The 23,018-nt window shown below is 48.7% G+C and overlaps 7 protein-coding genes across 7 annotated transcripts; 6 read left to right on the plus strand and 1 right to left on the minus strand.

Moving 5' to 3' along the window:
• Positions 1–3: 3 nt before the first annotated feature.
• N7532_001370 (uncharacterized protein) lies at positions 4–1,371 on the plus strand (the record flags this gene model as incomplete). Its single annotated transcript, XM_056613864.1, has 1 exon — positions 4–1,371. The coding sequence occupies one exon, from the start codon at positions 4–6 to the stop codon at positions 1,369–1,371; it is 1,368 nt and encodes a 455-aa protein (XP_056478905.1).
• Positions 1,372–8,191: 6,820 nt separating this feature from the next.
• Positions 8,192–8,447, minus strand: N7532_001371 (uncharacterized protein; the record flags this gene model as incomplete). Its single annotated transcript, XM_056613865.1, has 2 exons — positions 8,192–8,266; positions 8,319–8,447. The coding sequence occupies 2 exons, from the start codon at positions 8,445–8,447 to the stop codon at positions 8,192–8,194; spliced, it is 204 nt and encodes a 67-aa protein (XP_056478906.1).
• An 831-nt stretch (positions 8,448–9,278) lies between these two features.
• On the plus strand, positions 9,279–11,173 carry N7532_001372 (uncharacterized protein; the record flags this gene model as incomplete). The annotated part of the gene is made up of 3 exons (XM_056613866.1): positions 9,279–9,716; positions 9,758–10,000; positions 10,049–11,173. The coding sequence occupies 3 exons, from the start codon at positions 9,279–9,281 to the stop codon at positions 11,171–11,173; spliced, it is 1,806 nt and encodes a 601-aa protein (XP_056478907.1).
• Positions 11,174–11,634: 461 nt separating this feature from the next.
• On the plus strand, positions 11,635–15,087 carry N7532_001373 (zinc knuckle domain protein; the record flags this gene model as incomplete). The annotated part of the gene is made up of 1 exon (XM_056613867.1): positions 11,635–15,087. The coding sequence occupies one exon, from the start codon at positions 11,635–11,637 to the stop codon at positions 15,085–15,087; it is 3,453 nt and encodes a 1,150-aa protein (XP_056478908.1).
• A 2,702-nt stretch (positions 15,088–17,789) lies between these two features.
• N7532_001374 (uncharacterized protein) lies at positions 17,790–18,385 on the plus strand (the record flags this gene model as incomplete). The annotated part of the gene is made up of 3 exons (XM_056613868.1): positions 17,790–17,910; positions 17,943–18,115; positions 18,173–18,385. 3 exons carry the CDS (start codon positions 17,790–17,792, stop codon positions 18,383–18,385), a joined length of 507 nt encoding a protein of 168 aa, XP_056478909.1.
• A 1,851-nt stretch (positions 18,386–20,236) lies between these two features.
• N7532_001375 (uncharacterized protein) lies at positions 20,237–20,725 on the plus strand (the record flags this gene model as incomplete). Its single annotated transcript, XM_056613869.1, has 1 exon — positions 20,237–20,725. The coding sequence occupies one exon, from the start codon at positions 20,237–20,239 to the stop codon at positions 20,723–20,725; it is 489 nt and encodes a 162-aa protein (XP_056478910.1).
• A 393-nt stretch (positions 20,726–21,118) lies between these two features.
• N7532_001376 (uncharacterized protein) lies at positions 21,119–22,164 on the plus strand (the record flags this gene model as incomplete). Its single annotated transcript, XM_056613870.1, has 2 exons — positions 21,119–21,136; positions 21,232–22,164. The coding sequence occupies 2 exons, from the start codon at positions 21,119–21,121 to the stop codon at positions 22,162–22,164; spliced, it is 951 nt and encodes a 316-aa protein (XP_056478911.1).
• Between the last annotated feature and the right edge of the window lie 854 nt (positions 22,165–23,018).

A 23,018-nucleotide genomic window follows, 5' to 3' on the forward strand; every position in this document is an offset into this window, starting at 1 on the left:
GAGATGGATTGGCAGCAAGTGCGCACCTACACGGACCATTTGGGTCATCCTGTCGTGCTCGAGCAGTATGTCTCGCCAGAATACGAGACAGACCCCGATCTGGAAACTCCCATTCAGGTCTACAGTCTTGTTCCCTTGGACGACGACCACGAAGAGCTCCGAGAATACCTCATGCAGACGTTCTCGGATGACGAAGTGAAGCCTTTGTTCGAAATTTACTCATACCGCCCGCCCGATGGCTTTGCCTGCATTGAGCATAATCGCATGGAAATCGCGCGTCGCAAGCAGCAACATCGGTCACGAGTCGAAAATCCTCTTCCACTGATTGCGCGATGGAATCGTCCCAATCGCCTATCCAATATTGGATTTTGCGTTCTGGTGCGATCGCACAGTTATCGAGTGGGCAATATGGAGGATTCCGAGGAGGCTGAGGAGATCGGCGAAGGCCCGGATTTACTTTACTTCAACCGCACATTTTCTAGCACACGCGCTGATGCTGACTTGGCGCAACATTCACCCGAGGACAATGAAGACCTCAGGTCAGAGGCATTTGAACTATCCATCGAGCGTGTTACGGAACAAATGGACATCGGCCAGATGATAATCCTCGATTTGTTCCTTAACGTCTCTTCTTATGCCGATCAGCGATATGCCTTGGATGTTGATGAGGGCGAACCTCCTGGCCAAGATATGCCAACAGAAGAGCAGATTCGTGACCAGCTCGGCCAAGAAACCTCGGTTGGTGGCTTTTCTCTTGGTCCGGCATTCCAGGTTTCTAGAGAAGCCGACATTGTTACAGTCACCAATACTCCTGAGGGCAAAACCTCTGACATTCAATACGTTGTCCACACATCTTTTCTCAGTCATATACGCGACACGGCAGGTTTCTCTCTCCTCGAAAGCACAGCGCGTCTCTTCACAGCGTCTGTCCTCTCCCACCTTCCGGCCAATAAAACCCTCACCCTCAAATTCTTCATTCCAAAGTCCAATTCCTGGTCGGCCATCGGCCCCGCCCAAAATGAAGTTCTTGAAAGTTTATCCCAGCAAAATCAAGAAAGCCAGGAAAGCCCTTTCCCTATTGGCGCCCTTCACAATATCCTCTCAGAAGAGGATCAGCCCCCAGCTGCAAAACGAGTTACTCCTCGTGGCCCTGAAAAATATCTGTACAACTGGTTACCGTACGAATCTGGCACGTTCACAGTCGTTCTTGATCGCGCAAAATTTGTCTCCGAGAACGGAGTTTACTTCTACAAGAATCATTGTAGTAAGGTCAATGATTCGGAGGTTCTTTCTGATAATACGAATATTGTGCGTGGCGTGGATATGAGTGCGGTTGCTCGGCGGCTGGGAATGGTTGTTCTTGATGAATGAGCTAGTCTAATAGATCAATTTGACTCTTTTTGTATGTAATCAAGACGATTTGCTAGATTATGTAGAAGGATGTTACTATTCGTTTTCCTTCCTCATCTATAAAAGGCAGTACTAGTGGATGTGGGATAAGTAGTATTTACATAGGACATAACCAAGCCATGTGCTTCGAGCTCCAGAAAGTGAAATTCCTCAGGAAGCAAGGGGGCGATTGAGTCAAACTCATTTGTCACAATATCGGCCATACGTGTACTCCTAGTGATCAATTTATCTCTTTGAAGTTGTTTATTTTCACGATCTTTGTTTCAATAACACCATTCAATGCAATGGTATCGCAGCTTCAGTCGCGTTTTCCAGAGGCATCGAACTAATTTGTGCTTGAAACCAAGAGATCAATCAGCCTACGCAATGGCAGGCGATCTTGCTAGACGGTCAACCTCAGCCAACCGCAGCGCGAATTATCGGTCAGCTCAATCGACTGGGAGTGGTACATTGCCGGGAATTTGACGAAAACACCGCTCCTCCCAATCTTCCATTGAGCAAGTAATCGTCCAACCAGAAAGGAAAATGGATAGAAAACTGATCTTCAGCGGTAGAAAAAAAAAAAAAAAAAAAAAACGTTAATGAGAGACTGAGCTCAAGGGGAATCGAGTCCAGGGTATCTGCGAGCAAGCTACTAGTATTTCAATCACGTCGACCAGCGATCTCATTGTCTCAAAATATCGGGACACCTCTGTATATATTTCCCGGGGGAGTGAGGTTGACAAGAAAGTCTGAGAAGTACGCCTTATGGGCCCTCAAATACTTACATAGGTACATGAGAATAAGCCTAATCGCATTTGATTTCTTAACGTAAAGGTTAGGGGTTTTACCATTCCACCCATGTTGAAAGCGGAGGAGAAAGGATTAGTCTGTTGTCGTGGGAGGATAGAACATATCATTGACAATGACTTCTCTTTTATAGCCGCCAGAAATTCAAGCTGGCTTTTCCGGCATCGGTTTTTTCTAATTGCGATCTCAATTATAGTCTCTGATTCGCGGTATCAAACTATACCAGTTTTTTCTTTTTCTTTTTTTACAGTACTCACACCTTGCGTAAGAGTGAGCTGGTGCCTCAGGCACCAACACGCTAACGTAATTCACATACGGATGGCGCATACAAGCGGGTGGCGCACACCGCCTGCTCCTACATGTTTGAACTAGAATTTTACCACCAAAACGCCATTATATTCAAAAATCTATCTATTGGGGCACCAGGTAATTGAATGACCTATAACATGACAGCCGCTGCACCTTCCCTGCCGCCGTCTGGTTGGTGGAGGTGGTAGAACAGGTTGTTCAACAGGCCCTGGCGGAGGTTGCTCAACACGTTCAATTGGCTCAATTGGCTGCTCAATGAGCTGTAACGCTTCCTCAACGGTAAAGCCTCCTTCGTGTGGTATTTGCCGATTTGATCGTGTACGCTTTTGTCGTTTCTTCTCATTTGCAGCGCGTAACTCAGCATTTTCCTTTGCTAGAAGCGCAGCGTTATGCATTGAGAGATAGCAGCCTTTGATAACTTGATCAAGTGCAATCTTAGATGGAGTTGGGGGACTTTTTGAACGTTGTTTAAGCAAGGCCTTAAGCGATGAAGCTTGTTTCTGAAGCTGGTGAACTGTTCTTGGTGTTTTTGGTGAAAAAATACTTGATCTGCTGCTTGGCCGGTTTTCTGGGGGTGTAGGTGTTCGTAGTGATATATTCAGCCCCGAGAGTACACGATCTGGGTTGATTGGTACTAGACCTGCTGCTGCAAAGCTATTTTGAATAGTCTCTGGTTTGAAAGCCTCAGTACGTGCTTGAGGATATGCTGCTAGAAAATCTAGTTTGTCGATATGGTTATATCCCGTACGTGCTTGATTCTCAACCAAGCGACCATATGAGCGTTTGATAACAGCAAAACATCTAATATCAAGTGGCTGAAGAAGGTGGGATGAATGTGCTGGCATACAAAGCGGTATAATAAAGTTTTTAGCACAAATCTGATCGAAGCGAGGTGTAAGTTGGCTATCATGGCCATCAAGAATAAGAAGGCGAAATTTTCCTTTCGTACGTGTAGTTGTAGCCGGAATAAAAAGCTTTTCAAGCCATCGTAAGCCAATCTCATTTGTAGTCCAGCCGTTTTGAGAGACTTCAAATCGCCAGTCTTTGGGAAGGTTATCAAACCAGCTTTCAATGTAAACTTTGCCTTTGAATATAATGCATGGAGGTAGTATAAAACCACTTGCACTAATTGTTTCAATTGCTGTCACCCATTCACGGTTTCCAGGCTGTAAAAGTGCTCGCCGACCATAGTATTCAGCACTTGTTACTACCTTAGCAGTTGCAATAAGACCCATTGCAAAGCCAGTCTCATTAACATTGTAGATATCCTCTGGTTGGATACCATTCTCTTCAATTATACGTTGAGCAGTACGAAACCACTCACGTAGAGACTTTAGATCCTCATTTTGAGCACGTTGATAATCATAACGCTTTGAGAATCGTGTACGAAGCTCTTTATGTCGTTTAACAAAGTTTGTTGACCAGTTTATACCAACTGTAGATAAGGGAGTAGATCCACGCTCTGCAAGTAGGATATTGGCCATTTCTCGTACAGTAGAAGGCCGAGGTGCTGCTCCACGTAGATCCATAGATAATATCCATTGCACAAGCGAATCCTCCTCATTTTGGGTCAATTTATGATTGTTAGCGCGTATATCAGCGTGATAAGGCTGTCCAGCGCGTCGGCGGCGGAGGGTAGTTTCCGGTACATCAAATAGCGCTGCTGCTTGACGAACAGAGGGGATTTCATGATTTTGAATAGCCTTAATAGCTAATAAGATCCTACCCTCTTGCTCGACAGACTTTTGAGAGGATTGGGTACGCTTTGGTGGCATGGTGGGTGTTTGAAGATAATGAGTACGCGCCGGAACGCGATTTGAGGCGGTGTGCGCCACCCGCTTGTATGCGCCATCCGTATGTGAATTACGTTAATCAACTTATTTATGGTCTTTTGTGCATCACCCTATGCTGACTTTCAGTCACTACTACCAAAATACAAGTCGATTCGATGCTTCTTGATTACCTAGACGAAATTGCCAATAGATTTACAAATTCGGTCCGGTTCCTGAATCCTTAGAAAGTTCAGTTAACGGGGTTACCTGGCCGGCTCACCAAACTTCGTCATCAGGGCAGCTCGCTCCATCAAGTTAGTTCCAGGGACCTGGAGATACATTCCGATCATCCCAGAGAAAAATATATGTTTCTTCGATGCGTAAATCGATATTTTCGGCGATGTGATCATAGAGAGCATTCAGTATCACAGGGGTGATATACACAAGCAAGCCAGCTAGTCTGCATTCGTTGACAGTTGGCTCTAAAGATCAAGCCTGCTCCATTACTACAATACACTGTGACCTGCCAAAGAGTATTATTTCTCTATGGAGTTGATGCTCTATTCCAAAACGCTGGGTGGGTAACGCGATGATCAGCCTTCGGTGGTAAGAAAGCACGGAACCTGCAAAGTCCTTCTGAATTGAGCTTGCATGAATTCGTCGCTTTTGGCTGTCTACGAGCGGGGCCCACAGTGCAATGGTATAACCTACTTAGTGGGGAGCTTCTTCTCGCAAATTGTCCTCCTGGACGTCTTCCTCGGGAGTACACCAGCTTACCGTTATTTCAGCGGATCTTTGACAACGTGAGAAACCCTTTCCACTTCCTATTTCCGGTCTGGTATTAATACAAATTCAACATAGCGAACCCTTACAGTGCTATCATCGAATTTGAATGGGTCAACATTCATGTCAACTGTCCAGTATGAGGGATATTCTGTAAGCTTGTTGCGCCTCCGTCGTGCGAGCGTGAAACTGACCTTGTTTACGCAGCTCCACTTCTCGATGGATGAGAGTGAACTTATCATCAAGGCACGAGCAAAACATCAGACACTTCAGCTCATCCCGCAGCAGAAGCTAGCTGGAGACTTCCCAGAGAGTCTAGTCTCTAACATAACCATGACCTGTTGCTTTTGAGCCAACACGAGGTCAACGAGCTTCTGCCTGATATCAGAATTTCAGAAAATACAAGTTTGCATGTCTATTCTCCTAAGACAAATAAAACCATGCAATCTTTTGATGATCTCACCTTCCTCAGCATCGGTGAAAGACGCAATGAATGGCATTGGCCACGTGAGATAATTCAAGACTTGGCACTCTTCTCAGGGGACCTTTACTTCGATTCATTCTTGGCATATGAAAACTTCCGGTACTTCTTGGGTCTGGTGGCAGGTTCCTGCAGCAATATACCAGAGGGCCGAATCACAAATGAAGGATTTGTTGACGAGGAAACGCGACGGCTAGTTGGCTGACCCACACAATCTCATTCCAGTGCAACCCTTTGCCTTTTCTAAAAGCACTTTTTAACATGAGAAGCAAAGGCATGGATTTTACCAATCCCACATTGGTATGATTCTAGATGTTAGGGTACTGACGGCCACTCACTTTTAATTCTGAGTTTGGTGTTTAATATATGTTTCAACTTGAGACTAAAGCTCCGTCTTCCAGTTTACTTGATCGTTGTCTTTAAAAGATCTTGTCGTGATTTTGAATGTCATAGAATAATTCAGACCAGGATTTGACTTTGCTCTCTGATCATATTTGATTTTAAAGGAGAGAGTCTGCTTCCCTTCCTTGTATATGAATCCTTGGCCAAGAAAACAGACTGGCATAGATCCACCTTGACTTTTTTTTGCCGATATCCCGAGGAGCTGCTACCTTCTCCCGAGTCATACTGTGGCATGTTGCTACTATAGCATTAGCAACTCCGAGATCCCGATTGCCAAGTTCCATGGCCCGCTCAATCACGCATTCTGGCAAGAACTACTTGTCCGACCATCAGAACACAAGTTTTCAACGTATGCTTGTGTCATTCAGAAGTGAAAATTCCATTGAATTCGCTTGGATATTTCCGCTCATGTTAGAGAAACGTTGCCGATCGCACTCTGCCAGATTTTCCTTTCACCACCCTTCCTCAGCGCAGAGCATCTTTAGGAATAAAACAAAATTGCGGTGGAAGTGGCCACTATTAAAGAGTCGGAAACTCTTCTTAGCCAACGGTTTAAATCAATTCAGGAGATATTCTGGTTGATAGATTTCAGAAGCTTTGAGACACTTGATCAATGGACATCATTGACATCGGCTATTCAAAGTCATTCTTAGAGAATGGACTCTTTCATGTCGTCTGCCAATTAGGGGCGCTGGGGTTAACAAAGATGCAGCCCATATCTGCATGGTTTTCAAAGTTTGTTGTGTACAGGTTTCACCTAAATTAACATAGGCGCAGGTCGTGCCAAGTGATTGTTGAAAGACTTCAACATCGCTGTTCAAGAATGGATCTTCCTAGTCGTATTTTGGGGCCAATGCACTCTCTAGTATATGAGGGCGCATTTATGGCGCCCAAGATGGTATCGCGACAAAAAGGATGGCAATACTAAGCGATTTTAAAATCATTTATTCGCTCACCCTTCTCTCGTTGCAAAAATTGGCTTCTTCCGTCTGCCTTATTGCTGTCAAAAATAAAGAATACATTTTTTGTTTCGATCTGAAAATTTTGCGACTACTTTATCTTAGAAGTACTTTATTTTGCGAAACTTTGACTTTATCGTTGTCTTTCACTTATTTGCAGCCGGAGTGATGCCGCGTCTCTGCACGGATGATTTGAATTCTCAATGGGAAGGTGAAGATCCTGTTGAATGGCATGTCTGGCTTGTACCGGAGGCCGTTCAGGATAACGAAAGCCTTCCAGACTCGTCTTGCATCTCAAACATCCTCGGAGGTAAGGATCATGCTCCTCGGAAACCGACTTCTTGGGGGCTTGGGAGCCTGTCAGAAGGCTCTCCTTTCGTGCCCCGTTCGGTATTGGCCCAGTGTAAGTCCTCGATCCTAAAATAATTTGGCTGTTCATTACTTTTTCATATTCACTATCTCTAATTGTACCTTGTGCATCTGTTGAGGAAAGCACCTCTGCCTATGTATTCCTTTATTGGACCCGATTGCTTTGCCGCGTCATACCTATCGGAAAGGGCCGCAGGCTTTGATAAATCTATAGTTGGGGAAGGTCGCCATACGGCGGCGAGTCAGCGACAGAGACGGCCAAGTCCATATACGAAGTGGGGCAGGATCGAGGAAGTAGGGAATGAGGTATCGCCAACGGTGGATCCTCAAGCAACATTGTTGGACCAAGACGTCTCTCGAATCACCGCTTAAAGCCACTTTTGAAACTGAATCACAATTTAAAATAAATCTACTATTCGACGAGATTTATATTTTAAGATGAGTCGAACTGCACTCCATGATGCACAACCACAATCTCATCTGAATTGTACGTTATCGGACTAAATGCATAGGCTTTTCAGAATAGTATAGGCCAGGGACACATGATAGTGAGCTACCAGACGGTGGTATTATGCTTTGTGAGTGCATTTCCCGAGACGCTCCAATACTTAGGTTCAAGTTTTTGTGTACTGTAAGGGTAGACTGGAAAGACCTTGTTATTTACTTTCTTATATGGCGGGAATATGAAAGACCAAGATATTTTGCTTTTTTTTCAAAGACACAAAAATTCATATTTAGATTTCATGGATTTGGTGATAATTTTCAAAAAGCAAATTATGCAGTATCTAGGGCCGTACAGTAAACAAAAAGCTCATAGGTGTTTTCGTTACATGAAAAATCTGCAAACAATACAGTACTGTATACAGTTTAAAGTAACACACATAAGCTCAAATCCAGGAAACAAAAAGTTCGGTAAATCAGTCCTCCAGATCAGCAGCCTCGCGGAGTTTGCATTCTTCTTCAAATTCTTCGCAAGCCGGTAATATTCCGTACTATATAGAGAGATTAGATCGGCTCAGCTCATTTTCCATACTGAGAGCTTACAATCCAGTCACCCGACGGCCAGATTGATTGGATAATTCTAGTGCGGCCTCGCGAATGGCGGACGACCATGATATGCACCCCGATTAGACCAGCCTTATTTGCAATTTTAGAGAATAGTTTGAAGGGCATGTTTAGATATATTGAATGAAATTCTGATTAGCAATTTGTTCAATTAAGTGCTTGATCGATGGCATTTAAAAGGCTTTTTCTGCAAGGTGCTTTTGTTTTGCGGCTTTGCACAAGGCGAAACGCTGACGATCAAGCGAGACGCCAACGAGAGCCCCGCTTACAATTCAACCTCAGCCGTTCATCTGCCCACATTAAACGTGCCCGGGGATTGTGGGCTCGGCGGCAACCAATCCACAGTTCTTGCCCGTCCTATATTAACTGATTTCCTACGTCGGAGCATCTACATAGGCCTATGATCTACGTAGAAGCCCCGTGGGAGCACCTACTTGGGCATCGGAATTACAATGTGCTTTTGTTTTGCAGCTTTGCACTAGGCGAAACGCTGAGGATCAAGCGAGACGCCGACGAGGCCCTCGCCCGCCCGGCCGGCCCTCTAGGTTCAAACCAAATTCCAAAATATTCTGATAGGTATAACTTTTTCATGGTGGAATATTATAACCCATCAATATTATTTCCTCCGGAAATTTCAGACTTTATAATATTTTCATTCGATAAAATTACCTCTGGCTTAAAAATAATCTGCACTAAAATTTCCAAACTGAAAATGTTGCCGCCCGAAAAGAAGTTTTGAACAACTCTTTCTTGGCAAAAACGTTTTCTTGAAATATCTCGCCAATCAGAGGTCTCAGGGCCTTGAGAATTAGTTCATCATTGTCGTAACTTCACGCGCTATCGTTTGATACCTATTTTGTAGGCGAGATGGTAGCGATGGTTGCGACTGGTGCGAATGTACAGAAATTGCCCCCTGACAGGAGAGGACCACCCAAAACCATGGTACCCCGTGACCCACCCAGATCGATGGACGACATCGCAGAAGGGGCCCGCCAGGTGCTGAACCACATTGAGAACAATGGCACCGAGGACCGATACGTCACAGGATATATCCGGGCTGTCCGCCAGTACGCGCTCAACGCCCAAAGGGGCGACGCCATGGGGATGGCCAAGGTGCTTGAAGCGTTGACCAAGATCAACGCCGACACCGAACACTTAAACCAGCGAATAACAACCATTGAAGCTTCAACAAGCACTCTATCGAGATCTTTGTCCTCCCTCCCTGCCGATTCTGCGGCAGCGTGGCGCAACTTCCGAGCCAGAGACTGGCAGCGCGGCTTGGCCACGGCTACGGCCCCCAACCCCCGGAGCAACGGCACCTCATCTCCAGGAGTACCGAAAATTGAACTTCGTGAGGATCGGGAGGTCATCGTGAAGGTTGGACCGAATCGCGAACAATTCGAACGCTATCGCCGAAGGAGCTCGTGGAGCGAGCAGAACGACAAAGAGCGACGGTTGCCCGACAGAAGAGCTCTACAGCCCTGGCTGGTGGGGCAAGCTTCGTGGCAGCTCGCAAGCTGCCATCAGGAGATGTAGCTATGGTGGCTAACAGTGCTGCGGGCGCGGAGCTCCTCCGTAAGCACACTGAGTGGTTGAGGGCATTCGGGCCAGGCTCCATCGCCCAGGAACCGTCGTGGGGAGTGGTAGCGTACAACATCCCAGTGAGATCGATGAAGCTTACTCCGGAGACAATGGCCAACGTTGCGTAGGGCTCAATCCTGATCGAATTCACCAGCCCAATCGTGGCCAACCGTGCGATCATCACCGGCATCGTGTGGGGAAAACAAATCCACCACGCTGTTCGCTTCTGTAGAGAAGGGAGGACAAAGCTATGCAGGAAGTGCCAAAAACCGGGGCATATCCAGTCACACTGTTCCAACGATTTCAAATGTGGTCACTGTGCCGATGGGCACCCGACCTGGGAGTGTCCATCGACAAAGGGACAGACGATACCAGTTAAATGCGCCAATTGTGGTGGAGAACACCGCCCAACTAGTCAAAATTGCGCGGTGAAGAGCGCAGCCATGGCTGAGGCCAAACAGGCTCTGATTGATTCCCCTACATATCACCGAGTGCCACTATACTACCGGAATGCCGCGAGTAAAGGCAGCACGACAACGCACCTGCTCAGGTCTGGCCTTCCTGAAAGAAATGAGCTGGAAGAGTCAGTGCACACGCCAGAAAGACGACAGGAAAAGGAAGCACCACAGTATTCCCAGCCAGTCACTATCGACTTGGAAATGGAACCACTCATTACGGGGGCACTAAGTGGTGAGCCCGGCCAATCTGCGAAGCCCAAAAGAGGGCCAGGTCGACCAAAGGGCTCAAGAACCAGGCCCCGAAATCAGGCACCGCCGCCTCCAGACAACACACTCTCCATAGTGAATCGGATGTCGACAAGATCCCAAGCCGCCTCTCAAAAGGCTATCCAAGAACACACCACATCCAAAAAGCGCCGCGTGGGCGCACCAGAGGACACGATGGATGAACAGCCTGATGATAGCAACTGGCTCGATATCCACCTTCCTCAACCCGGCCCCCCTCAGGACAGCACCCAGCAAGACGAGAGGTTTGAGCAAGAGCTTATCCAGTTCACCAACGATGTCACCACAATCAACGACACCAACACTCGCGAGCCCAGTCTCCAGGATCTAGACCCAGCTAGCCCAGGATACCGAAAACTCATCACACTAAGATATAGCCAGACAAATACGGTCCCAGTCGGATCGTCTCCGCCGGTGGTCACGACAGACGCGCCCACAGTTGAAGACCCAAATGACGACATATGGCACGAAGCCAGCGAGCGCAGCGATGACGAACGAAACCACGAATGAAATCGTTCGAGCTACTCCAATACAACGCACACAAATCATGGTCGGTGATGGCCACTTTTCTCAGGGATAAAGCTGTCTTAGAGGCGGACGTCATTGCTGTCCAAGAGCCCTGGCGGAATGAACAACAACACACAACCCACCAGCCGGCGACCGCAAAATTCCAGCTGTTGTATCCAGCGATACAGACCCGCCAGGAGCAGGGCCCTCACGACCGTGACTCAAATTCTACCCAAGCAGGGGTATGCCTATTCGTCTCGAGGAAGGTTGACCCGGGCACCTGGTCGTGCCAACTTGTATCGCAGGATTATCAGCTACTGAAGCTCAGAAGAGCCAACCGGAACAGGGACTGGACGGACCTATTTGTACACAATGTGTATAACAGGCCGGGGAGCAGCACCCTAACCCAGCTGAGAGACAAGCTGGCAAGGCTTCCTATGGCCGAGCATATAGTAGTAGGAGACATGAACGCTCACCACCCAGCTTGGGGAGGGCCAGGAACTAAGATCGACGACGAAGCTGAACAACTGCTGCAAATCACAGACGACCAGGAGCTCGAGCTGATCACCGAGGAAGGGAAAGCAACCTGGACGAGAAACGACCAATCATCGGTGATTGACCTTACCTTCATCAGTCCCAGCCTCAGCGGCAGAATAATCCGCTGTGGGCGGGCGGATGACATTGAGCACTCATCAGATCATTTTCCTATTAGAACCACGCTTGATATCGAGACGCCGATATTAACGCAGCAGAGAAGAAGAAATTGGAAAGCGACCGATGACGGCAAACTTATCCAAAAGGTCGAAGAAGGCCTACAAGAAAGAGATCTACCTATGGTAGGCCACCGACAGATCGAGGAGCAATGTCAGAAGCTACTGGGCGTCGTACAATGCGCAATTGACTTTTCAACCCCGTGGGCAAACCAATCGATATGGTCGAACCCCGACTTCGACGAAGAGTGCAGGGCCGCCGTCAAAGAAGTTCGGCGACTACGACGTATTCACACGAGGACAAAGGACCCCTACGACTGGATGCTGTACTCCAAGGCACGCAACAAAAAGACACGTCTGGTCAAGAGGGCACTCTCCCGGGCACATCGACGCCGAGTCCAACAGGTCATCGAAGATGGACCTCAGGGAATGTGGCGCCTCGCCAAATGGGCCAGAAATCGTAACGGAGCCTACGAGAGAGGCCTCACACCCTCACTAAAAGTTCAGGACCCTTTGATACAAGACGAACTTGCCGAGACGGTCGACCAGAAAGCGGAGGCTTTCCGGACGGCCTTTTTCCCACAGCCGCCACCTGCGGACCTCACGGACACTGCCTTATTTCGATACCTAGAGCCGATTGAATTCCCACCAATTACGACACAAGAGATACAGGAAGCTGTGAGAACAGCAAAGGCAGGAAAAGCGCCAGGAGCTGATGGGATCCCGAACTCCCTCTGGCACAAATTGATCGAGGTGCCAGTGGTACTGCAATTGCTCGAACAGCTGTTCAATGCTTGCATACGCACTGGCTATAACCCAACACACTTCCAACAATCAATCACGGTGGTCCTACGAAAGCAAGGCAAGAGTGACTACCAACTGGCAAAGTCCTACCGACCGGTGGCGCTTCTAAATACTCTCGGAAAGTTTCTCGAAGCAGTGGTCGCACGACGAATCAGCTATGCCGTGGAAACCGAGGGTCTCCTCCCAAAGACCCATCTCGGGGGTCGACGAGGCATCTCAACGGACCATGCTATCCACAACATGATTGACCAAATCAAAATAGCCTGGGGGAAAGGCAAACCGGTGGTCTCCCTGTTAATGCTGGATGTGTCGGGGGCGTATGACAATGTCTCTCACGAACGTCTGCTCCACAATCTCAAGAAAAGACGCCTAGGGCAACTCGTCCCTTGGGTAAAGGCTTTCCTGTCAAATCGAAGCACAAAGATCCGCATGCCAGAAGGCACTTCTGGTCCAATACCAACACCAACGGGAATTCCGCAAGGGTCGCCGATTTCGCCCATTCTCTATCTGATCTACAATGCAGACCTGATTGAGAAATGCGGAAGCGGAGTGACCAGTAACGGCTGGGTGGATGATGTCTGCTTTATGACCAAAGGAGATAGCGAGCGAGAGACCATCAGGAAGCTCAAAACTGCTTGCGGGAAGGCCGAACAGTGGGCCAGAAAGCATGCCTCAGTATTCGACACGAAGAAGTACGCGCTCGTGCATTTCGTAAATACGAAAGAAGTCGAGCCTCGGTACACACCACTGTCACTGCAGGGGCACACAGTACCTGCGACAAGGACGGCGGAACGCTATCTGGGCTACTGGCTTGATCCCAACTTGGAGTTTCAGCATCACCGCGAAAAGGCAATTTCGAAGGCAAGCGTGTCCCTCCAGGCGCTACAAAGCTTGGCTGGCTCGACATGGGGGGCCTCTCTTTCAGCTATGCGCAGGATCTACCAGGCGGTAGTCATCCCACAGATGCTCTTCGGAGTATCGGCCTGGTACCACCCAATGATGATCAGCAAGATGAAGGCACGAATGATCAGTCAACCGTTCGTGGCCATCCAGAAGCGGGCAGCATGCCTGATCAGCGGAGCTTTCAGAACGACAGCAGCAGAGGCACTGAACACAGAACTACACCTACCACCAATTGCGATCCATATGAACCGCCTCGTAAAAGAAACGGCTTTACGGTTACGGACTGGACCAGTATTCGCTGTCCCACCAACAATGCTACGACGCCGACCGGTGGACGAGAGAGATTGGTCTGGATGGACACCGATGGAGGCGCAAGCCTGGAAAACGGGCGGATGCCTTACGACTCCCCCGGGAACTTTGGCGAGGGACTGGGAGAGTCGGAAGGCATTCGTCCAGGCACCATGGCAAGCGCCGCCAGACGTGTTCATCGAGGACAGAGAGATGGCAGTGAAAACTCACGACCACATTCTATCCAAAGACCCAAGCGAAAGACCCTTGATTCTCTACACCGACGGGAGTGGGATCGAAGGAAAAATTGGAGCAGCAGTAGTCGTTGATCTCGAGGATCACCACGCTCACAGCCAAATGGGCGGCGAAGAAACGTCCACTGTATACGCTGCCGAGCTCAGTGCCATCGAAATGGCACTCAAATTAATCTTGGAGGCCACGGAACCGTGGGCGGCACAGGCGAGAAACGGGCTTGTCATCTTTGCAGACAGCCAAGGGGCATTGAAGGCGCTCCGCCAACCACGGATGCCATCAGGACAGGTCTACCTGGAAGAATGCCTCCACCTGGTAAGGCAACACGCAGCCAATGGCCGTCAAATCCACCTCAGGTGGATACCTGCTCATCAAGGAGTGGCCGGCAATGAACGTGTCGACCGACACGCAAAGGAGGCGGCCCAGGAACCAGAAGGACCACAAAACCCAAACAATCGTTATATTCGCCTTGCAGCCGCAGCTAAAAGCCGCATTCGCCGCGAGGCAAAAATCGAGTGGGAAAGGTCATGGTCTATAGAGAGAACAGGTCGACCGACGAAACGCTTAGTCGAACGACCAACGAAGAAGACCCTGGAATACTGGTCCGACCTGCGGAAAGCGACAGCGTCCATTCTGATGCAGCTTCGTACTGGACGAATTGGCCTTGCTGCCTACTTGACTCGCATCAATCGGCGCGAGTCAGCGAGATGTGGTTGCAATCTGGGGAACCAGACCGTCGATCATATCTTGCTCGAATGCCCGCTACTCCAAGATGAGCGCAACTGGATGAGAAACGCTCTGTCCGACCGCGGAGTTGCTCTGCGACGCGACGAGCTCCTGACGCGGCCAGAGGCTCGCATAATTGTGGCCGAATTCATGGTCCGGACAGGTCTCTTAAACCAGTTTCAAGCAGTCGACCCATTGGCTCTCGGCACGGAAAAAGGCGACGAAAATGGATGACCCCTCAGGACAGTGTGACGGAAGGAGAAGGATGGTGCCCGTTAGGAGTGCAGTGCCAGGTCCACTGTACTCCCTTGATGCAAGCGAGCGCAGGAGCGGCAGCCGACGGCCCAGAGGGCTGCGCAGATGAAGGCGGTGGAGGATGAAGTAGATCAGAGAATGAAGTCTGATTGTGGAAAGGAGAGTGGGTAGAGGGGAAGCGACGTTCTTTTTGGATTTCTTTTGTTTATTTTGTCTATTTTGTCATGTTTGCATACATTCCCGGGCGACCAATCAGGGGCTTGCGTTGCAAGCCATGGAAACAATCGTTCAGTGGGCTGGCGACCACCTTCAAGCTGTCGGCAGGCCTGACAGCACTCCCGCATAGCAGCATATATTTAGAGCAAGCTACATCGGGCAAATGAATTCATCATCATCATCATCATCATCATCATCATACAGCTTCCTGAGATCACTCCGATTATCTCTGATATTACTAGGGATCTTCAAGAGCTTCAGCATTCATCAAGGATCAGAGATCTTACGGATATCGACGACTTCATTAATCTAAACGATGAGGTTGTACAAGATAATATCCATGAGATAGATGATCTAATTTTTTCCCAATTTCAACCTGAGATTGAGCATGGAGAGGATGAAATCATTCAAGAATTACCCTCTATATCAATCAAGGAAGCTATTGACGCATTGGAAAGGCTTCGTTTGTACGAAGAGCAGCAACCTCAGGGTAGTTCTGTATTTCTGCGAGAGATTTGTAAACATGAGAGAGTGGTGAAAGGGAGAAAATTGGCAAACCAGGAGCAGAGGGATATTAGAAGTTATTTTAATGTCTGAATTTGATTATTGTGATTATATATAATGGTTCTCGATATAGCGAATACTTGGATGTAACGAATTAATTTCGCTGTCTGAATTGATTCGTTATAACCCGGTTTTACTGTATATGCAGGTGCGGAGAGACCGCGGTTTCAGGCAGATCGATGTGAGCCAGTCACGCAACTCAGCTGAGATGGTCAGTGCAGTGGTTGCGCGACGAAGGATGATTCTCGCCAACTCTCAACCTGTTCTCACCCTGTCTATTGTGCACTCACCCTAATCACCCGAGTCGCGCGACGCTAAAGCGGCGCTCACCCTACTCATCCAGGCGATAACCACTAGAGTATTGACTGAGCAGAAGTCACACATGCCGGATTGTAGTATGTTGATCTGCGAAGATAGGATATTACTTTTTGTAACTGAGTTTTGAATACATACGACCATAGGGTGTGGAGAACAGGGCTTCCCGTCCGCTCAGCCGTACTTAAGCCACACGCCGGCAGGTTAGTAGTATGGTGGGTGACCACATGCGAATCCCTGCTGTTGTATGTTTTTGAGTTGTCTTTTTTTGTCATATTAGCTGCTGCGGCGACTGCCCAAGCTTGCCGCTTTACTCTTCAGCCCCTTCAGGGTGATCACCCTGAACGCCCTGAACACCCTCTATTATTCACCCATATGCCCTGCACGGTCCTGAACGGCTGACGTGTTCCCACAGCTAAACCTGCTGGGCTTCCTACCCTCCTCGCAACAGTACTCAAAACCCATAACCTTGCCTCCTTCTGGGGGCCTGGGACAACTTGGCTACGTTGTGGCGCCTTCACCAGTGTCTGATCTGGTCTTGGCTTCCTCTGAGGGACGCAGCGAAATTTTGTCAGCGACAAGGCATGGCAGTGAGGAGGACGAGTCGAGGAAAATGGCAATGACAAGTTCCCTCTCTATACAAAGTCTGGACCAGCGGCTACTACGGACGGGCCGTACCATGGTGGTCTTCTACCACAGCTCCATCGTGCGGATACACTAACTACCATTTTTCCAGTCACCAATTGGGAGGACTCTGTAGCCGCCTGCGTTCGGATCAAAGGTATTCTTTTTTAAACCACGACGAATAAGATTACTAGCCCACTTGATACTGGTCGCAACCTACTACTTTCGCGTCGACCTTTTGCTACGGACACAAACTAAACTGATAAGCTACTTATGTGCGGCTACAGTTAATAGTCGGGTGGGTGTCGCCCGGGTGAGGATAGGGCGAGCGCCGCTTTAGTGTCGCGCGACCCGGGTGATTAGGGTGAGTGCGCTGTTGAATATCCCGGTTACTCAAATGATCACACAGGCTGGAAGCACGTGCATACATACATATTGTAGTGGGGAGACTCCCTCCCCTTACTACATGGGTGCCATCCATGCTATGCGACACAGCCGGCAGTATACAGTGGCCGGATAGCTACTATTTCTTTGACTTACGGAGACCCTAACGGGGGTAACAACCTACGAGATTCAGTTGCTTCTCTTTACGCGACCCCAAAAGTGACACATGAGCACATAATAACTACAAGTGGAGCCGTGGCTGCAAACCATATCATTTTTTCTGGACTGATATGTCGCAGTGATCATATCATCTGCTTATATCCGGTCTACGAACAACTCTACAAGACTAGCCAGGCGTTAGGTGCTGAGGTCCCTTTTTGGAAGGTCGATAGCGACAACGGTTGGGCTGCCAATCTACAACATCTCCGGGAAGGAATTTGCGAAAATACGAAGATGATAGTTTTGTGCAATCCAAACAATCCGACGGGTACATATTTATCGAGCATTTTGCAGAACTCGGTCCTTGAACTGGCACAAGCCCACGACATTATCTTAATGGTCGATGAGGTTTTAGGCTGATGTTTCACTCTCTTCCAAATGGCGAGAAGGAGCCCGTCTCTTTCCTTGAAAGTGGTTATGAAAAGTGTATTGTCACAAGTTCTTGCAGCAAGTCATATGGTGTTCCTGGCATCAGAGTCGGTTGGATTGCAACACTGTCCAATGACTTTTAGCTCGTTTCACGCAAATCCGCAACTACAGTACTATAAGTGTTGGGCAAATTGACGAAGCAATTGCTGTAGAAGCACTCTCGTCAAGATGCCGCCAACGCTTAATCCAAAGGAGTCTCGACATGGCCAAGGTTAACCATACATTCCTTGCTAAATTCGTAGCTGAGCATCCACAGGTCACTTGAACACCTAATTATGCTTCAACTTCAACACTGATAAGGCTTCACTACAAGGACGGACGTCCTCTTCATGATCAGGAGTTTGCTCTACAGTTTCTAAAAACTAAAAATATACTATTCTGCCCCGCCAGACTTTGCTTTGAGGAATACGACCAAGGAAGCCTCCAAGGCTGTCTTCGTTTGGGTTTCGTGATGCATCCGGAGTCGTTTCGTTATGGCATGGAGCAGCTTGCAGACTTCCTAGAGGCAGAGTCGGGTTTACTATAGAGATATCTTGCCCTGTGCATGCTAGTTAATTTTATTACATTTTACCTGAGAGATGATCATCCATTCATGCACTAAGAATTTGGTTGGGTGCCAGTTGTACTCCGCACCTCCGTAGAGAACACTCTGTGTAGGTTTATCGTATTTTACAATGACTCATTGAGCGCTGAAATTTAACAAATACGTAAAATGACATGATAGTCTAATCAGGTATTGTGTATCGAGTAGAATACGGTAATATGAGCTAACCCAGTTTCGAATATGGGATGAGAAACAATACGTCTGTCTGTGTCCAGGGGGCAATCTGTTTTCGACGCATACTGTATCTCAAGCCCTTCCCCGTCTAGCGTACTTGAGAATGGGTTTGAGCTAACAGGCAAGCTTGGCCTACATCCTCTCAGATTCCTTCAACTGTCTGAGTGGGAATAGAGTGGCGAGTCACAATCAACAATCGGGACGTATCACAGAACATGGATGGCATCGTTTTGGGCCCCAGCGCCTTCTGGCAATAGACCGTGGAAAAACAGGCTAGAGACAGTTCTTCGACGATAGACTGCGCCCCATTACCGCATTAGAATGCGATTGTACCAAGAGCAAACCAACTAAAAGATTCGACGATACCGACATTATTTGGACCGCCATCGAGGAGCAGCTTCTGATGTGGTCAGTTCTTGTATTCCGTGGTAAGGAGCTCACGCTGAAGATCAGTCCAACTACGTAGACGATTGCCACTCTTCTCTAACTGCTAGTCAGAAATTATTCCCACCATAGCTCTTCAATATCGAGACCTCCATTTCGGAAATGTCTCGTGCACTTTGTTCCCTTGTTCCCACCTTGTCAACACACCAGTCTAGGAAGTTATCAAATCCTTGATCCGGATTATCGGCGTAAGACTGCCAATGGTGCCGGATGAAGGCCTTTAGCTCTGCAAGAACTCTTCAATCAGTTTCAGGTCGGAAGAGTACGGAGGTAAATACACTAGCTTGGCTCCATTTGGTATGATATTTCCGCCATGAAGCTATTTCTATAAGTCGGTGGCCAATTCGACTCATGGGTCACATGATCAACAATACAACCTGATCGACACCCCCTGAATATCACTACCAGGGCACCCTCAACTTCAACAGGATATTAGTGGGTGGTTCTGGATAAACATCATAGATTCGTAATTTGTTTTACCCCTTATAAATTGTTAGCTCAGGGGTTGTACTCGAAATCAGACTTGTTCATCTACATCCACTGGTTGCCATCACATGTGCGGTTCCACCGCCTTCCAACTCTATACGGTGCCTCAGGCTATGAGGTAGCCTGAGGATCTTGGCCGAACGGCAACCCGTCAGTGGTCAATCATCAACCTTTCGATAGTGAGGCTGAGAGGGAGCTCTGCAGGAGGGAACCCTGTTATAGGTTGCATGATCTCGTATTACTCTCTCTACTCCTCTTTTGTGGCGTTTTCCCCTCCTTCCTGTTCTAGAGAATAGACTGTATATAAATTGAGCTACAATGGGTTATAGAAACCCTAAGAAACAGTCTTGAAGCAACTTTTGACTTAGTGCTTTTTCTCCTACCTAATTGACAGGCCTTCTACCCTGTAACGTAGATCATACCTTAACAGTATACCTCGACATAAAGGGAGAAGTTTTATTGGGGTTGCCTCACGTTGGCCACGCTATCTCACGTGACATCTACACTCACATTTCAGAGGGCTCCTTCCTCCTACAACTACCTCTGAAGAGTCAGTTGCTTGCCTCTGGTGGTAGCTTGTCGTCTCTCACGCAGTCAAGACTCGATTTTGTTTACATCCTTCCTCTACGGCAACAGCGCCAATACGCCTTGACTATATCGCTCTCCACCATGACGTTCAGCCAGTCCAGCGGTGTCACGCCTGCCCCACTTGATTCTGCTTGGCCTCCGGCCCACATTTGGGTAACCATGGACACAGTGGACCGTGCTAGTTGGCTAGGACAGATACAGAGAGACAGGGCCAGGCGCCTTGAAATGGACGTAGCAGAGACCGACCTCCGCCGCAGGAGGCCTCATGTGGACCTGCAAGATGACGATAATCTCGAGGAAAACCGTGAGCCACCCCCTGAGGTTAAACCACTCATCGACATATTCCCAGGTGTCTCTGCCGCCCTTCTTACTCGCGTCTTCGAGAGGAAGTTGAAGGCGACTGAACTCATACGCTTCAAAGAGAAATCAGTCACCGAGCTGGATCAGGAGGACAGGGTCTTCAAGATGACCAAGTCGGGAGGCACAGTAGGCTTCAAGAAGGCAGCGGCATCGCTTAAGGACTGGGGCCCCAACCCTCAACATGGACGAGCTGCTTCCTTACATACCTAGCCGTCATAGGATATCTCTTCGGCGAGAAACATCCAAAGGCAGTTCCCAACCTACTCATGTTCATGAGGCAGATCCTCGACCTCGCTCAAACTTATCAGTGGTCAGAAGCAGTACTGCCGCTCGCCCTTAACTTCCACCAATAAATTCTGGATAAAGGAGAGCTGTCGACGGAGAACAACCTTATCACAGCCCCATTTCGCGAAAAATATCTCCGTCACAATCTTACCCTGCCTGCGAAGTCGCCGGCAAACCCTTCAGTCCGACCTCGCCAAACAAGGTCTACTAGATCTTCTAATAATGAAACCGAGGTGTGCGATAAGTTCAACACCACAGGATGTCTCTGGGAAGGCTGCAAGAGACGTCATGAGTGCACAGCATGTGGTCTAAGCCAGCATGGCGCCTCCTCTTGCCGTAAGAAGACATAGCAAGTGGACCCTACCGTTAGGGAACACACTGCAGAGGCCGATAGGTGCTCCAATCCCTTACCACTAAGCCTAATACCCCAGGGCCAACCGCCCAGGCCAAATACTGCTGTCCAATACCCCGTTTTCAACCCGGAGCTCCCAAAGCTACAGTTCTCTCCGTCACCACTATATACAAAAGGCTGGAGCAACCTCCTACGCCACTATCCAGGCGATCTCGCGTCTACTATCACTGGCATCCTGACCTACGGCGTCCAGATCGGCTACAAGGGCAAGAAGCAGTGTTGTCATTCCTCCAACCATCACATACACGAACCCGATATGATCTCGGCCAAACTAGCGGAGGATCTCAACTTCGGTCGCATTAGATTGGCATCTAGGCCCTCCTTCCCCGTCTCGCCGCTCGGGTTAGTCCCTAAGCATGATGGAGGATGGCGCCGCATCCATGATCTATCCTGGCCCCCTAGACAGGGCCTTAAACAGGGCATACCGGACTCTTGGTCAGTCATTGAATACATGACAATCGATGATATCTACGAGCAGGTCACACAAGCTGGGCTAGGTTGCACAATCATTAAGAGGGACATTAAGGACGCCTTCCGAATAATCCCTGTTGCTGAGGACAACCAGCACCTCTTTTCCTTCCAGTGGAACCATTCCACTTATGTCGAATGCTGCCTCCCCTTTGGCCTCGCTACGGCCCCATTTCTCTTTAACCTCTTCGCCGAGGCTCTCCATTGGATACTCCAATGCCTCCTCCCTGTATTCTATATCAATCATTACCTGGAAGACTTCATCGCAATTACTCGGTCTCCCCCAGTGTCCGACCCTACGGGTCCCTTTGACGAGGTTTACAACGAGGTCAAGGACTACCTGCGTATCCCCCGCAATACCAACAAGGACCAGCAGGGACTTGCGTTACGGTCTTGGGTATCCAGATCGACTCTATTGCAATGGAAGCTCGCCTGTCACCAGATAAGTTGTGCCGCGCCACATTGGACGCCGCATCTGCCCTAAACGCAGCGAGTCTCTCCCTCAAGCAAACAGAGCATCTCACAGGCTCATTAGCCTTCTGTTCAAGAGTTGCCTGGCTTGGAAGAACAAGGCTACAGTCTCTATACACGTTCCAAGCCGCCTTCCCACATGGGAGGAGCGCGCGCAGCCGTATCTCCCACGAGGTACGTGACAATTTGGAATGGTGGAGGGACTCCTTGTCTCTTTTCAACGGCGTACTCCTAATTGACCCCTGCCGCCGCTCTATCACGCGTCTCTACACAGATGCCTCCAACACAGGCCAGGGGCTCTTCTTCTTCTTCTCATCCAAGTCTATATCAGACTGCTGGCTGGCCCATTGTCACCAGCTTCATCCAAGCAATGCTGCCTCACTGGCCCTTGCCCAAGACGCATACGCGCACCAAGTCGCACACGCGCACATCAATACCACCGAAGTAGAGCCATTCTACAAGGCTTCCTACTATTCAGCCAGCATTGGCTTCATCATACTCTCGTTATCCACACGGATAGCTCCACAGCCCACAGAGGACTGAGTAAAGGCTTCCTTCATGGTCCGCCTAACGTACCTCTGAAAAGCCTACTTATCCTAGCGGCGGCGAGAGACATCCAAATCATGCCACATTGGCTCCCTTCCCAGGAAAACACACTAGCAGATGCCCTGTCCCGTAATAACTTCCAAGAGGTTTCTAACATTTGTCCCCACTGGCAGGACCTCTCGGTATTGAACCGCCTGCGTGGTTCTCTTCACGAGCTCCTCAGCTCACTCCAGGCCACCTAAAACTGCCCTGGAGCGGTCTCAGCGCTAACACGCGTTCCGTCTACCTCTCCGTTCAACGCAGTTACGAAAAGCATTGTGC

This window comes from Penicillium argentinense (genome assembly GCF_028826775.1).
Source record: "Penicillium argentinense strain IBT 30761 chromosome Unknown utg000002l_segment0_segment0, whole genome shotgun sequence".
NCBI classification, from domain to species: domain Eukaryota; kingdom Fungi; phylum Ascomycota; class Eurotiomycetes; order Eurotiales; family Aspergillaceae; genus Penicillium; species Penicillium argentinense.